The sequence below is a fragment of the Salvelinus sp. IW2-2015 genome, unplaced genomic scaffold (genome assembly GCF_002910315.2).
Source record: "Salvelinus sp. IW2-2015 unplaced genomic scaffold, ASM291031v2 Un_scaffold463, whole genome shotgun sequence".
In the NCBI taxonomy this organism is placed as follows: Eukaryota; Metazoa; Chordata; class Actinopteri; order Salmoniformes; family Salmonidae; genus Salvelinus; species Salvelinus sp. IW2-2015.
In genome coordinates this window covers 767,520-784,026 of record NW_019942557.1, presented here as the reverse complement: position 1 = coordinate 784,026, position 16,507 = coordinate 767,520, and the positions used below count along the sequence as shown (strand labels likewise).

The 16,507-nt window shown below is 43.9% G+C and overlaps 1 protein-coding gene across 1 annotated transcript in view; it reads left to right on the top strand.

Annotated features, from left to right (window-relative positions):
- The window catches only part of LOC112068351 (rho GTPase-activating protein 6-like), a 71,035-nt gene that overhangs the window by 38,942 nt on the left and 15,586 nt on the right, over positions 1-16,507 (top strand). The window contains 2 exon segments of the mRNA XM_024135483.2: positions 12,046-12,205; positions 13,104-13,175. Of these exon segments, the coding sequence (XP_023991251.1) occupies positions 12,046-12,205; positions 13,104-13,175 (232 nt within the window).

Sequence of the window (16,507 nt, the reverse complement as noted above, 5' to 3'; positions counted from 1 at the left end):
GGTTCCCCATGTGGGTGATTTCCTTTGTCCACCAAAGTTTAGAGAAAAAAATACAAATGTTTTTATTTAAAATGTTAAATTGTTGGACATAAAAACAATGCAAAAAGACCAGCGCCAAGTGATTTTATTTTTGGAAATATGTTCTTAAGTATTCCCACACATAATAGAGAGATACACAACATGACCAAAAGTATGTCGACACCTGCTCGTCGAACATCTCATTCCAAAATGATGGGCATCAATAAGGAGTTGGTCTCCCCTTTGCTGCTATACAGGGCCAACCAGGCAGGATATAACCCCACCCACTTTGCCAAAGCACGGCCCCCACACCACTAGAGGGATGTCTTCAACCACCAACTTACTACCCTGAGACAAGGCCGAGTATAGCCCACGAAGATCTCCCCTACGGCACGAACCCGAGGGGGGCGCCAAACCCGGACAGGAAGAGCACGTCAGTGACTCAACTCACTCAAGTGACGCACCCCTCCTAGGGACGGCATGGAATAGCACCAGTAAGCCAGTGACTCAGCCCCGTAATAGGGTTAGAGGAAGTGAATCCCGGTGGAGAGAGGGGAACCGGCCAGGCATAGACAGCAAGGGTGGTTCGTTGCTCCAGTGCCTTTCCGTTCACCTTCACACCCCTGGGCCAGACTACATTCAATCATAGAACCTACTGAAGAGATGAGTCTTCAATAAAGACTTAAAGGTCGAGGTCTCTCACATGGATAGGCAGACCATTCCATAAAAATTGAGCTCTATAGGAGAAAGCCCTGCCTCCAGCTGTTTGCTTAGAAATTCTAGGGACAATAAGGAGGCCTGCGTCTTGTGACCGTAGCGTACGTGTAGGTATGTATGGCAGGACCAAATGGGAGAGATAGGTAGGAGCAAGCCCATGTAATGCTTTGTAGCTTAGCAGTAAAACCTTTAAATCAGCCCTAGCCTTAACAGGAAGCCTGTGTAGAGAGGCTAGCACTGGAGTAATATGATCACATTTTTGGGTTCTAGTCAAGATTCTAGCAGCCGTGTTTAGCACTAACTTAAGTTTATTTAGTGCTTTATCCGGCTAGCTGGAAAGTAGAGCATTGCAATAGTCTAATCTAGAAGTGACAAAAGCATGGATACATTTTTCTGCATCATTTTTGGACAGAACATTTCAGATTTTTGCAATGTTACGAAGATGGAAAAAAGCTGTCCTTGAAATAGTCTTGATATGTTCGGGGTCCAGAGTAACGCCGATGTCCTTCACAGTTTTATTTGAGATGACTGTACAACCATCAAGATTAGTTGTCAGATCCAACTGAAGATCTCTTTGTTTCTTGTGAGCTAGAACTAGCATCTCTGTTTTCTCTGAGTTTAAAATGTCAAAAATGTGCCGCTATCCACCTCCTTATGTCTGAAACACAGGCTTCCAGGGAGGGCAATTTTGGGGCTTCACCATGTTTCATCAAAATGTACAGCGGTGTATTGTCCGCATAGCAGAAAGGTGGCATCCTATGATGGTGCCACGTTGAAAGTCACTGAGCTCTTTGTACTGCCAATGTTTGTCTCTGGAGATTGCATGGCTATGTGCTCGATTTTATACAACTGTCAGCAATGGGTCTGGCTAAAATAGCTCAATCCACTAATTTGAAGGGGTGTCCACATACTTTTGTATATATTGTGTATATGCGATAGTATACAAATGTAAACAAGGTTTGAAATTATTATGTTTTAGTCAAATATTATATCTGTTTGGGCTTCTTGCGGTCAATTTTCTATCAACAAAATATTTGTAATTATGTTCCAGCCCCCTGACCATCCGCTCAAGAAAAAAATCGTCCCGCGGCTGAATCTATAAATGAACAAATATATAAACGCCAACAATTTAAACGATTTTACTGATTTACAGTTCATTTAAGGATATCAGTCAATTTAAATAAATTATTTAGGTCCTAATCTATGGATTTCAGATGACTGGGTAGGGGTGCAGCCATGGGTGGGCCTGGGAGGGCATAGGCCCACCCGCTGGGGAGGCAGGCCCAGCAAATCAGAATCAGTTTTTTCCCACAAAAGGGCTTTATTACGGACATAAATACTCCTCAGTTTCATCAGCTCTCCGGGTGTCTGGTCTCAGACGATCCCGCAGGTGAAGAAGCCGGATGTGGATGTACTGGGCTGGCGTGGCTAAAAATGGTCTGCGGTTGTGAGGCTGGTTGGACGTACTGCCAAATTCTCTAAAACGATGTTTGAGGTGGCTTATGGTAGAGAAATTAACATTACTTTCTCTGGCAGCACCTCTGGTGGACATTCTTGCAGTCAGCATGACAATTGCACGCTCCCTCAAAACTTGAGACATCTGTGGCATTGTGTTGTGTAACAAAACTGCAAATTTAAGAGTGGCCTTGTCCCCAGCACAAAATGTGCCTGTGTAAGGATCATGCTGTTTAATCAGCTTCTTAATATGCCACACCTGTCAGGTGGTTGGAATATCTTGGCAAAGGAGAAATGCTCACTAACAGGAATGGAAACAAATTTGTGTGCCAAATTTGAGAGAAATAAGCTTTTTGTGCGTATGCAACATTTCTGGGATCTTTTATTTCAGCTCATGAAACATGGGACAAACAAATGTTGTGTTTATATTTTTGTTCAGTGTAGTTGATGATCCCTGCTATAGTGCTTTCAGTGAAGTCTGGAGCTGTGCCAGGCTTTAGATTTTTCTGTTTGCAGTTGTTACTGACCTGGTTTCGAACCGGGGTTATCAATATGACTTTGGCTGTAGGTACCCTAGCAGTTAGCCGAAAGGTCGCTGGGTCGAATCCCTGAGACGACTTGGTGAAAAATCTGTCAATTTGCCCTTGAGCAAGGCACTTAACCCTTATTGCTGCTGTAAGTCGCTCTGGATAAGAGAACGTCTGCTAAATGACTCAAATGTAAAAACTAAACAAATACATGTAAGAAGATCCTGTTAGCCCATTGAGCTAAATCCATATTTTTTATGAATCTTATTGGACCTCAGTGGTTCATGTAAAAACTGTAGGAGGGAAATCATACTGCAATTTACATGGTCACTTTTGAGTAAAGTTTTTTATTAATTACCCTTGAAAATATGTGCATCTGACCTTGTGCTTCATGTAGTATGAAGGATAACACATTATTGCGGAGTCTCCTTGTAGCTTAATAATATCTGACCTTAAGTACTGTATGAAGTATGATAAACTGTTTTACACCATTATTCCAACAACACTATATTAGTAAAAGCTCAATAATAGTAATCATTGCAGGCTGTTTTTGTTCACAATGTCTATAAAAAAAAATCCTATGGTATTGTTTTGAATATGCCAAGAATCTAGCTTCCTTTAGTTATCTTTGGTACCACTGAAACTGTCATTACTACGCCCTATCTATCATCTCCTCATCAGATTGGAAATAACAAATCGTGGGTGTGTTTCCCCTCGATCTAGATAAAGGGTTGCTGTGTGTGCAGGTTGTGAACTTTCCAGACATCAGAAAGTCAATGAACAGTCAACCAACCCGAAAATAACCTCATTGAGGTGCAGTCATAAATATTGATCAGCGTGCAGAATCCTGTTGAGTTCAGATTGGGAAGGTGGTTGTCTCTCTTCCACTTTGTTAGTTAATCATATTAGTGTTGGGCTTGTTGTAAGAGGTTTTGGGAAATGAGCACCAGCTTTACTTTGTTTTTGGTATTTGCTTCTAAAATTAGTCCAGCCTCAGTTTGAAGTCTTTGTGGAGAACAGAACTAGTGAATTGTTCCATTCAATGGCTTCCTGAACAGGGAGGAATATTCATCACCCAACATACCTATCTCAAGTGTGGTTAATGGCTGTATTCTGAGCTGTCAGTCTCACTACTTTGTGTTTACCTTGCTCATTTCCGCTCATTGTACTTCACTGAATGATGGCTAACACTTTCTCTTTTTTTAATTGCATCGGGGACGGACCACTGAAGGACATGCACATTGTGGCAACTCTTTCATATAGGATGTCACAGTATTATAGAACATGATGAATTTAAGTACTATTTCATGGAACTGAATGGAAACCCCATTCTATTTTATGTTATTAACTATCAGAACTGTTAGTAACAGGAATAAGCATCCCTAGTCACACACCTGGCGGTTTATGGCTATGTGTTGCATACCATATGGTTATATACTGTACAGTACTGTATGTCACCTTTGGTAATGTTCTTTCATCCTCTGGCGTGGGGTTTAGTGAGCAGGGCAGCACCTCTCACCTGTAATCGGACAGAAAACACCACTGAGTTGCGTAATGTTTTTACATATCATGTTTAAGATGAGATTGAACTCAGTGTTAAGTATGACTAGCAACATTCCCCTTTAATGACACATTCAATCTTTTCAAAACCAGGTCGCTCTTTTTACTGTGAAAGAATGCACAGTCAGAGTGACATGTTACAGATACAATCTACTGCATCTTGCCTATGCCGTTCTGTACCATCACTCATTCATATATATTTATGTACATATTCTTTATCCCTTTACACTTGTGTGTATAAGGTAGTAGTTGTGGAATTGTTAGGTTAGATTACTCGTTGGTTATTACTGCATTGTCGGAACTAGAAGCACAAGCATTTCGCTACACTCGCATTAACATCTGCTAACCATGTGTATGTGACCATTAACATCTGCTAACCATGTGTATAGTGACCATTAACATCTGCTCAACCATGTGTATGTGACCATTAACATCTGCTAACCATGTGTATGTGACCATTAACATCTGCAACCATGTGTATGTGACCAATTAACATCTGCTAACCATGTGTATGTGACCATTAACATCTGCTCAACCATGTGTATGTGACCATTAACATCTGCTAACCATGTGTATGTGACCATTAACATCTGCTAACATGTGTATGTGACCATTAACATCTGCTAACCATGTGTATGTGACCAATACATTTGATTTGAAGTTGACATGATGTCTTTCAAGCTGTTCAGGGAGGAAGTGACTAATCCATATCATAGAATGCTCTTTTTCCCCACTGTGATATGATTAGCTACCATCCTACTCACGCATACAATCATAACCTTCAGATAAATGGTTTTAGACATTAGAGTTGACCACTCAAGTGAAATTCTCTCATGTGCTTCCTGATTTTATACTGATGATCATCCCTCTGCTTGCTCTCCTATCTCAGCCACCGTATGCTGGTGGTGTTGTTGTTGCCACACACACACACGGTCATAGTAAACATTTCATTACCAAGACTAGGGTTGCTAAGCTACAGCCAATTTACCATAGTTACCGCAATCTTCAGTCATTTTGTTAATTAATAAAAATGATATGGCAAGCTGTCATAACTTAATGTATGCTTGAATAACGTATTTTTTGTATTATTCATATACGGTATAGTATTCATTGTTTATAAATGTGTCCATATTGTCCATTAGGTTTTAGTAGATAGACCATATATGGTTCAAGAGAAAATAGCCTAATTAATGAAAAAAGCATCTAATCAACAATGCCATTATTTTCAATTACCTCTGCAACTTGTCCAACTATTTACTTTTTTCATAACTGCCACCAGTTTGACGCCAAGACATTGACAGCCATCATATTGACATTGTAAAAAAAAATATATATATATATATAGGATATTTAATGCTGAAACCCTCATATTAAACACCAATGGTATTCACTTAGTTGATGATTTATATTTAGGAGAATGTTTTACAGCTTTGTCATCTTATTTTATTTATCATCTTATTTCATGATTTAATATATCTTAAATGTGATAAGGCCCAACAGAGGGCCAGAGATAAGTAGAGACACCTGTCATAATCTAGTACAGCAGTCTTGGATAAGGTTGCAAAGGGAGGGGATATTACTGTAAACTTTCTAAGTTTAACAGTAAACTAACAAAATGTTGGTATCTTTCAAGGATTTTATGTAATCTATCACAAGACATCTAGTGACCCGGGTAAATTTAGAACGTTTCCAGTAAGTACACCCTCCCTTTGCAAACTTATCCAAGACTGCTGTCACACTAAACATTTCAACGAGAGATGCTTTATGGGTGGTGGGGTAATGTCAGAGTCTAGTCCACATGTCTGTAGTTGTCAATGTGAGGACCATGCCCTTCTGGAGTGTGTCTGCGTAGCACACTGGGACCATGCCCTTCTAGACTGTGTCTGAGTAGGACAGTGGGACCATGCCCTTCTAGACTGTGTCTGAGTAGGACGGTGGGACCATGCCCTTCTGGACTGTCCCTCTGAGTAGGACGGTGGGACATACCCTTCTGGAGTGTCTCTGAGTAGGACGGTGGGACATACCCTTCTGGACTGTCTCTGAGTAGAACAGTGGGACCATGCCCTTCTAGACTGTGTCTGAGTAGGACGGTGGAACCATGCCCTTCTGGACTGTCTCTGAGTAGGACGGTGGGACCATACCCTTCTGGAGTGTCTCTGAGTAGGACGGTGGGACCATGCCCTTCTGGACTGTATCTGAGTAGGACGGTGGACCATGCCCTTCTGGACTGTCTCTGAGTAGGACGGTGGAACCATGCGCTTCTGGACTGTCTCTGAGTAGGACGGTGGAACCATGCCCTTCTGGACTGTGTCTGAGTAGGACGGTAGTACCATGCCCTTCTAGACTGTGTCTGAGTAGGACGGTGGAACCATGCCCTTCTGGACTGTGTCTGAGTAGGACGGTAGTACCATGCCCTTCTAGACTGTGTCTGAGTAGGACGGTGGTACCATGCCCTTCTGGACTGTGTCTGAGTAGGACGGTAGTACCATGCCCTTCTGGACTGTATCTGAGTAGGACGGTGGTACCATGCCCTTCTGGACTGTGTCTGAGTAGGACGGTAGTACCATGCCCTTCTGGACTGTATCTGAGTAGGACGGTAGTACCATGCCCTCTAGTCTGTATCTGAGTAGGACGGTGGGACCATGCCCTTTCTGGACTGTGTCTGAGTAGGACAGTGGACAATGCCCTTCTGGACTGTGTCTGAGTAGGACGGTGGGACCATGCCCTTCTGGACTGTGTCTGAGTAGGACGCTGGGACATGCCCTTCTGGAGTGTGTCTGAGTAGGACGGTGGGACCATGCCCTTCTGGACTGTGTCTGAGTAGGATGGTGGGACCGCTCTGGACTGTGTCTGAGTAGGACGCTGGACCATGCCTTCTGGAGTGTGTCTGAGTAGGACAGTGGGACAATGCCCTTCTGGACTGTGTCTGAGTAGGACGGTGGTACCATGCCCTTCTGGACTGTCTCTGAGTAGGACGGTGGGACCATACCCTTCTGGACTGTCTCTGAGTAGGACGGTGGGACCATACCCTTCTGGACTGTGTCTGAGTAGGACGGTGGGACCATGCCCTTCTGGGGGTGTCTGAGTAGACGGTGGTACCATGCCCTTCTGGACTGTCTCTGAGTAGGACGGTGGAACCATGGCATGTACTGCAGAGGAGTCTGGTGGGAGGAGCTATAGGAGGAAGGGCTCATTGTAATGGCTGGAATGGAATTAATGGAACGGAGTCAAACACGTGGTTTCCATATGTTTGATGTGTTTGATACCGTTCCATTACTTCCATTCCAGCCATTACAATGCGTCTGTCATCCTATAACTCCTCCCACAGCCTCGTCTGATGTAGTGAGATCTGATAGGAACATCTGAACAGATTGAGCAGATGAGAGCTGTCGTTAAAGCTGATATGAATAGGATATGGTGTAATATACAAATGAGTCTATCATAACGCACACACATCTAGATGTTCCCTCTGTTTGATGGGTTCTCAGTTTGATGGGTTCTCAGTTTGATGTTCCCTCAGTTTGATGGGTTATCAGTTTGATGGGTTATCAGTTTGATGGGTTCTCAGTTTGATGGGTTCTCCGTTTGATGGGTTTTCAGTTTGATGGGTTCTCTGTTTGATGAATTCTCAGTTTGATGGGTTATCAGTTTGATGGGTTATCAGTTTGATGGGTTATCAGTTTGATGGGTTCTCAGTTTGATGGGTTTTCAGTTTGATGGGTTCTCAGTTTGTAACTTGTACACCACAGTGTACTATATCAGTTAGGGGTGATGTCTTGCCATCACAGGAGGTTGGTGGCACCTTAATTGGGGAGGACAGGCTCGTAGGTATTGCCTGGGGCGGAATCAGTGGAATGGTTTTCAAATACACCATGTGTTTGATGCCATTTCATTTACTCCGTTCCAGACATTATTATGAGCCATCCTCCCCTCACCAGCCTCCACTGCTTGCCATGTATACAGTACATAACCCACTTATCTTGTCATCTTAATCAGAGTGGGCTGTAAACAAATACCCTGTAATCGTGTGGACAGATGCTACAGCCTGTTATGTAAATATATGTAAAACTGCAAGGTGGGAAGTAAACCATTACGTGGTTGCTAAGTTACCTACCAGACGTATTCAATCTTGGAAATGGTTTTATAGATGGCTTTATTTGACTTTCTGACTGTATCCCAACCCCGGACTGACACCTGCTCAAGCCTCAACCATTATTTATTATTTATTATTATTTTATCAGGCAAGTCAGTTAAGAACAAATTCTTATTATACAATGACGGCCAACTCCGGGCCAAACCCTCCCCTAACCCGCTGCGCCACTCGGATGTAGGGAGCTATAAGCGGTATGAGGCAGTACCTTTATTCACTTTGAGCTTCACCTCTGAGTTTGATTTGTACAAATAATAGAACAAGAAGAATGTATCTTATTTTCCTTCCTCTCGACCACTTTCTCATATCAGCAAAACCGACGCCAATCTTCACAACATATCACGTGTATCCACACGATAAGATGTAATGTTGATGAACCGGATTGTTTGGGCAGACTTATCATCCCATTTACTCTGTGTTCAATCTCACATTGTGTAAACGTGTGATAACGTGCTGTGATGTATTACTGGGTGTTGATGCCTCCCAGCTGTGGATAATTAACACCAAACGTGTGTGTGTGTGTGTTTGGCCTTTATGGGTTGGCACACAGAGAAGGGAGATTAAACACATTCTCTGGCTACAGCAGAGATCTTGGCTCCAGTGGACAGAACATGGAGAGAATCGCAACAGAGACAATCTTTTGTTTGTTGATTAGGGAAGGAAGTACTACACAGTATCAGTCACTTGTGTAGCCGATGGAGGGTAGGACTGGGGGAAAATGACTCAATGATTCAACACCCTACAAGGGGAGGAACCCTCACAATGAGCTGAGGTAAACACTGTAATGTCAGGAAACATGGTTGATACTGTAGAATGGATAGATCTCCCTTAGATCTCCCTTAAATCTCCGTTAGATCTCCCTTAAATCTGTTAGATCTCCATTAAATCTCCCTTAGATCTCTGTTAGATCTCTGTTAGATCTATGTTAGATTCCCTTAGATCTCTGTTAGATTCCGTAAGATCTCCGTTAGATCTTATGTTAGATCTCCATTAAATCTCCGCTTTAGATCTGCTCCTCTGATCTCCGTTAGATTCTCCGTTAGATCTCTGTTAATTCCTTAAAATCTGTAGACTCCATTAATCTCCCTTAATCTCCTTAGATCTCCCTTAGATCTCCCTGTTAGATCTCCATTAGATCTCCCTTAGATCCGTTATAGATCTCCCTTAGATCTCTGTTAGATGTCCCTTAGATCTCCTTAAATCGTAATCTTGTAGATACCGTTAACTCCTTAGATCCATTAGATCTCCCTTAGATTCTCTGTTTAGATCTCCTTAGATCGTTTAGATCTCTCGGCTTAGATCTCCCTTAATTCTGTAGATCTCAGATCTCTTAGATCTCCTAGATCTCTGTTAGATCTCCCTTAGATCTCCGTTAGATCTCCATTTAAGATCTCTGCTAGATCTCCCTTAGATCTCTGTTAGATTCTCCGTAGATCTCTGTTAGATCTTCCTTAGATCTTCGTTTAGATCTCCGTTAGATCTCCGTTGATCTCCTTAGATCGTCTGTTAGATCTCTAGTACCTTAAGAATCTCCCGTGATACTTCGCGTGTTAGATCTTCTTGTTAGATCTCTTAAGATCTCCTTTTTCTAGTTAGATCTCGTGCCCCTTAGAATCTCGTGTTAGATCTCCTAGATTTTAGGATCTGTGATCTTTTAGATCTCCGTTACGATCTCCCTTAAGATCTCTTGTAGATCTCCTTAGACTTCGTTAGATCAGTGTCGTTCCTTAGATCTCGTTAGTTCTCTGTAGATCTCGCCTTAGATCTCTGTTAGATCTCCCTTAGATCTCTGTTAGATCTCCCTTAGATCTCCGTTAGATCTCCCAAGTACGCCTAGAGTCTATGTTTGTTGGTTTCCTCAACAGAAAAAAAACAAGTTATTCTATTCTATGCTGTTATATTTCTACTCTCCATCCCCAGAACCTCTGATTGCAGTTGAGGTGTTAGCCAATGCCATAGAGGTGAAGCATGCCTGAGCAGAGCTGTTAGATGTACATGTCTGTCCATGGTTCAGTATCAGGTGCGTGATATTAACTCAGTTAAGTAGTTAGACTTTGTGAAGTAAAGACATTTCTCTCCCAACAGGAGAGAATAAGCTACTGTACAGTAGTGTAGGCAAAGCCTGATAATGAGCCCGTAAGCCGATTCGGAGCATGGCTCATATGAGATCAAAGGAAGTCTAATCTGCTGGCTGGATTTATTAGAGAGATGCTCCGAGGTCAGGGTTTTCAGCTGCGAGTGAGGACTCCTGGTTTCCTAGTCTGGTAGATCACAACAGGGGTTCATCCTATTAACTAACTCAGCAGAGTCCTTTTCATCATAGATCATTAACTGTTATTTTGTTAGTCTTGGATTTGCATTATAAAAGTAAGTCAGTGTGTTTCCTCAAGCCTGAAATGTTAGTCAAATTGTATTGTATAGAATGTTCTCCACGCATGGTGGTGGCTGGATGAATATGGAACTCTCTTCATGTCATAGTTCTTGGATACTGTCAGACGATATTGAATTTACACTTAACACCATCTCAACATTAGACAGAGAGAGTTGGCCTACAGTATGTCAGCAGCACTTACCGCTCCAACCAGAGCTGGGAGAGGCTTTAATGAGGCTTGAAACACAGGGCTCAATGTCTGACATTCCTAAGCATGGATGGTGCTCTGGCAAGCTCTCTCACAGTGGGAGTTTCAGCCCATCCAGCTGTGTTATTCACCAAGTTCTCCAGTCAGAGAGGAAATTACAACAACTAGGCTTTTATTGATGGCCTTTTGAAACCATGGACTGTGACCTCATTATAGACCAGGGGAGATGACGGGAGAGAGACATATTTGGTAATGGCTGAGTAAATGGGTTTCACTTAACAGAACAGGCTCTTTATACTGTTAGGCCTATGTTGCTACCTACAAGCTTCTCATTTAGGAGGTCGGGAGATAATGTGTTTTAAATTCTAGTTTTGCTCTTGTGTCTCGCTTGTAAAGGTTTGTTCAGTTTGCGGGAGGTACATGAGTCTGTTTCCTTTTAGAGTGGTTGGCATGACCCAGTTTTTACATTCTCTTCCCTTAGTGGGCAAAAGAACCATCTGTCTTCAGGGAGATCCGTCGTCAGGGAGATCCGTAGTCAGGGAGATCCTTTGTCAGGGAGATCCTTTGTCAGGGAGATCCGTCGTCAGGGAGATCCGTCGTCAGGGAGATCCCTCGTCAGGGAGATCCGTCGTCAGGGAGATCCGTTGTCAGGGAGATCCGTCGTCAGGGAGATTATTCACATGAACTCTGGTTCATACTTACTGACAGAGTTGAAAGAAAGAAGAATTTGTATGTTCCGTAAATAATTTGTTGTACAATAGAAACCAAACTAGATCTGAACACATATTAGGTTAAAACCAACTGGCTTCTTGACTCTCTGGAGGATCTCATCTTTAGTAATCATGGGAATTGTCAAATGATTGATGTGCTCCAGTTTCTCAACTGTCAGGTCAGGCAGAAATATCTGTTGCTTTACAAATGCATGACCAGTCAGGTACTTCCACAGTAACAGTCCTGATAGATGTGTCTGATGTGTGTATGTGTGTGTGTGTCCCTTGTTTCCTCTCTGACGTGTGTGTGTCCTGTCTCCTCACCACAGGGTGCCTTCACGTGGAACAGCATGTCGGGGCGGAGCGTTCGTCTGAAGCCCGTGCCCCTCCAGAGCCTCTCAGAGCTGGAGAGAGTCCGCCTGCAAGAAGTGGCTTTCAGCAGGCTGCTCCAGGACTACAACCTGGGCTGCCAGATCACCATCCCCAAAGGTACTCTACTATTCAGGCTTGGAGGCCATCTAACATCCACTATCTCCTGATCTCTCCATTCAACGAGCAAAGCTACTTGGAAAACATTCTTGTCACAACAAGTCTGAATGTTACACAACAGATACTGACACCAAAACTGAATGTAATATATCATTTCTAGTTTATTCTGTGTATTTACATAGGATGTCCTGTGTATTTAGCGTTTTCATGGATAGGAATTTGTGAAACCCTGTTTTAACTGTGTATTTGTATAGAAGATAGTAACTTAAAGGTATGTAGCTGTAGGAGTTATTTATTTCAACTGTCTTGTCGTGTTGTGAGGTTGTCTATCTTCACCTCATGGTCTGTTTCTGGTCAGCCAGGCTCTGTCTTGGATTACATTCCCCCATGTGCTCCTGCCTTAACTATTCTGGGCTAACATGGGACCCTATAGACACGCACTGACATCAACAGTCACTGGCAATAACTACAGAATTACAACTTTAGAAAATACTAGCATGAAAAGTAAACAGTCAACTGTAGGAAAAACACATGAAATGTAATCTGAAATAGCAGCAGACTTTAGAACCACCCTTTCTACATATGGATTTAGTTAAGAAAGACAGGACACAGTTTATCCGGCCATGTTTTTGTGTGGAATGTCACATGTGACTTTAACAGTGCTATTGAAAATTAGGAGCAGGATTCATATTCCACATTTTAAATATTACATGATGTATGCTTGGGTTGTCTGTTTAAGGATATTTTGAGGCCTTTCTTTCAGATTGTGATGAGTGATGAGAACATTTGTGTATGGTAATGCAATATTGAGTCATGAAGTTACGTGTTACAAGCATGGTAGAATGCAGTAGAATGTGGTAGAATGTTATGAAGTGTTTTCTTTTTTTTCTTTTCTTAGATGGTCAAAAGCGTAAGAAGTCCCTCAGGAGGAAGTTGGATTCACTGGCCAAAGAGATGAGTAAAGACAAAGGTAATTACATTAATTAGTCACATGAATTAGCTATGTTTATTTTATGTAGTAATATGTCTCAAGTAGGGCTGCAGAAAATGGGAAAAACATTTCATTGCGATTTTTTTTTTGTTAACCAAATACTGCTTTTGCAATTTGACTTGCGATATAGATCAAAACACTTTGGTGAACTGTTGGAATCATAGAAATACAATGATTTATATTAAGAAGCACAATGGAGAGCACCATCGTTCTTGTTTGGAACAATGTGTCGACTGCATTTGACCTAACAGAACAGCATGCAAACGTATATTGGATCTAACAGCAGAGGAAGTGTACTGCTTGAGTGACAGGGGGCAGGGCTTGGTGTGTGTGTGGGAAGCAGCCGCTAGAGGAGAGAGACAACAAACGAGTAAACTATAAAAACGGACATTACACACTGCTGAGTGGCGTTTCAAAATATTGCATGTGATATGGATATTACACATGTCAATAGTGCAGCCCTAGTCTCAAAATACCCTCAGAACACAGGAGGTTGGTGGCAGCTTAATTGGGGAGGACGGGCACATGGTAATGGTGAGAGCTGGTTTGCATGGGTTTGATGCATCATGGGTTTGATCATGGGTTTGATGCCATTCCAGACTGCCCGTTCCATGATCTCGCCATCACGGTTGACAACTCCATTGTGTCCTCCTCCCAGAGCGCTAAGAACCTTGGCGTGATCCTGGACAACACCCTGTCGTTCTCAACTCACATCAAGGCGGTGACCCGTTCCTGTAGGTTCATGCTCTACAACATTCGCAGAGTACGACCCTGCCTCACACAGGAAGCGGCGCAGGTCCTAATCCAGGCACTTGTCATCTCCCGTCTGGATTATTGCAACTCGCTGTTGGCTGGGCTCCCTGCCTGTGCCATTAAACCCCTACAACTCATCCAGAACGCCGCAGCCCGTCTGGTGTTCAACCTTCCCAAGTTCTCTCACGTCACCCCGCTCCTCCGCTCTCTCCACTGGCTTCCAGTTGAAGCTCGCATCCGCTACAAGACCATGGTGCTTGCCTACGGAGCTGTGAGGGGAACGGCACCTCCGTACCTTCAGGCTCTGATCAGGCCCTACACCCAAACAAGGGCACTGCGTTCATCCACCTCTGGCCTGCTCGCCTCCCTACCTCTGAGGAAGTACAGTTCCCGCTCAGCCCAGTCAAAACTGTTCGCTGCTCTGGCACCCCAATGGTGGAACAAACTCCCTCACGACGCCAGGTCAGCGGAGTCAATCACCACCTTCCGGAGACACCTGAAACCCCACCTCTTTAAGGAATACCTAGGATAAAGTAATCCTCCTAATCACCCCACCCCTCCCCCTTAAAAGAGTTAGATGCACTATTGTAAAGTGGTTGTTCCACTGGATTTCATAAGGTGAATGCACCAATTTGTAAGTCGCTCTGGATAAGAGCGTCTGCTAAATGACTTAAATGTAAATGTAAATTTGCTCCGTTCCAGCCATTATTATTATCCGTCCTCCTCTCAGCAGCATCCACTGCCTCGGAAAGTATGTATAAAAGGAGAGACATTTCACTTTGCCATACCATACAATGACAATATTGGGGGATTCTCAAATTCTCTCCATCACTACAGCATATTTGAGAAAAGTGTCTTACACGCAGTCAGTGATAATATTGATGTTGATCTTTCAGTGTAGATAAACATGGCTCTTTTTAGTTCGAGGCTGTGGGATAGACACTGAGTCCTCTAGACCTTTGTTCATGTCCAGCTGGGTTCCGTTATCTCACACACTGGCCGGGCCATCCGTTGACTCTTTGATCTGTTTCACTGGAGCTATGTGGAGCTCACTAGAGCAAGCATTCTCAGCTGTTTCAACCCGCCGAGCTTTGAGGGGAAAATATACAGTAGGAGCCTCCTCCTGAAAGAGCCAGGGCTGCTTCAACACCTGGACCACAGGAGGTTGGTGGCACCTTAATTTGGGAGGACGTGCTCCATCAGTGGAATGGTATCAAATACATCAAATACATGGTTTGCATGGGTTTGATGCCATTCCATTTGCTCCGTTCCGGCCATTATTATGAGCCGTTCTCCCCTCAGCAGCCTCCACTGAACAGCACTGCCAACTGCTGCCCAGCCTCCTGCAACAATGTTCACAGGAATGTGAGTTCTCTCTGTCGCCTGGGCGGTCAAGGAAAGAACATAAACAATCTTGAGAGGTGGCTCGGTCATCCTAGCCTAACCTCAGTCATCCCAGCCTAACCTCAGTCATCCCAGCCTAACCTCAGTCATCCCAGCCTGACCTCAGTCATCCTAGCCTAACCTCAGTCATCCCAGCCTAACCTCAGTCATCCCAGCCTAACCTCGGTCATCCTAGCCTAACCTCAGTCATCCCAGCCTAACCTCAGTCATCCCAGCCTAACCTCAGTCATCCCAGCCTAACCTCAGTCATCCCAGCCTAACCTCAGTCCACACACACCCCCAGAGGTAGAGACACCTCCGGTCCCATTTGCCTTCAAAGTATGAAGTAACCGTACTCTCAAGCGCTAAACTGTATAGTGAGAGGGCCTGACTACTTATACCTAAGGCCACATACTTCCTTTATCTCAGATCAATAATAAATCACCAAGGTCAAAACTTTCCACTCATAGCGCTCTCAACTTGAGAACCAATCTCAGTTCACATCTATATCAGCCTAAACCCTCAGTCATCCCAAAAGCTATCTTGAAAGCGTCCCTCTAGTCATGGACACATAGCACGCTGTATTAACACCGTTAAAGTCACAGTAGCTCCATATCCCCGTAAATGTCATACCTCAGTCAATCACTATCGCCCACGCACGATGGTGGAACCCGCATAATCCTAGTGGTCGAGGAATTCCCAGCTGCTCTACTTACCTCACAGTCACATGGCAGCAGGACACATGAGAGAAGAGCCAGCTGCGAGTCATCCCAGCCTAACCTGCGGTGGCTATGTGCGCCTTGCTAGCATTGATTCTGCCTCGAGGTTACGAGTCACCCATGGAAGCACTGACTCAGAGGTGTCAGTGCTGGATGACTGACGCCGGTTCTGAGAGACCTGCACAAGATCGCATACTGAGGTTAGCGCCCTAGCGCTAACCGCACGCGTTAGTGCCGGTCTCATGGGCATGACTGAGGCCCAGCCTAACCTCCAGTCAATCCCAGCCTAACCTCCCCAGTACATCCCAGGGCCTTAACCTCAGTCATCCCAGCCTAACCTCAGTCATATCCCTCAGCCTAACCTTCAGTCATCCCAGCCTACCTCAGTCATCCCAGCCTAACCATCAGTCATCCCAGCCTAACACTCAGTCATCCCGCGCTTACCTCCAGTCATCT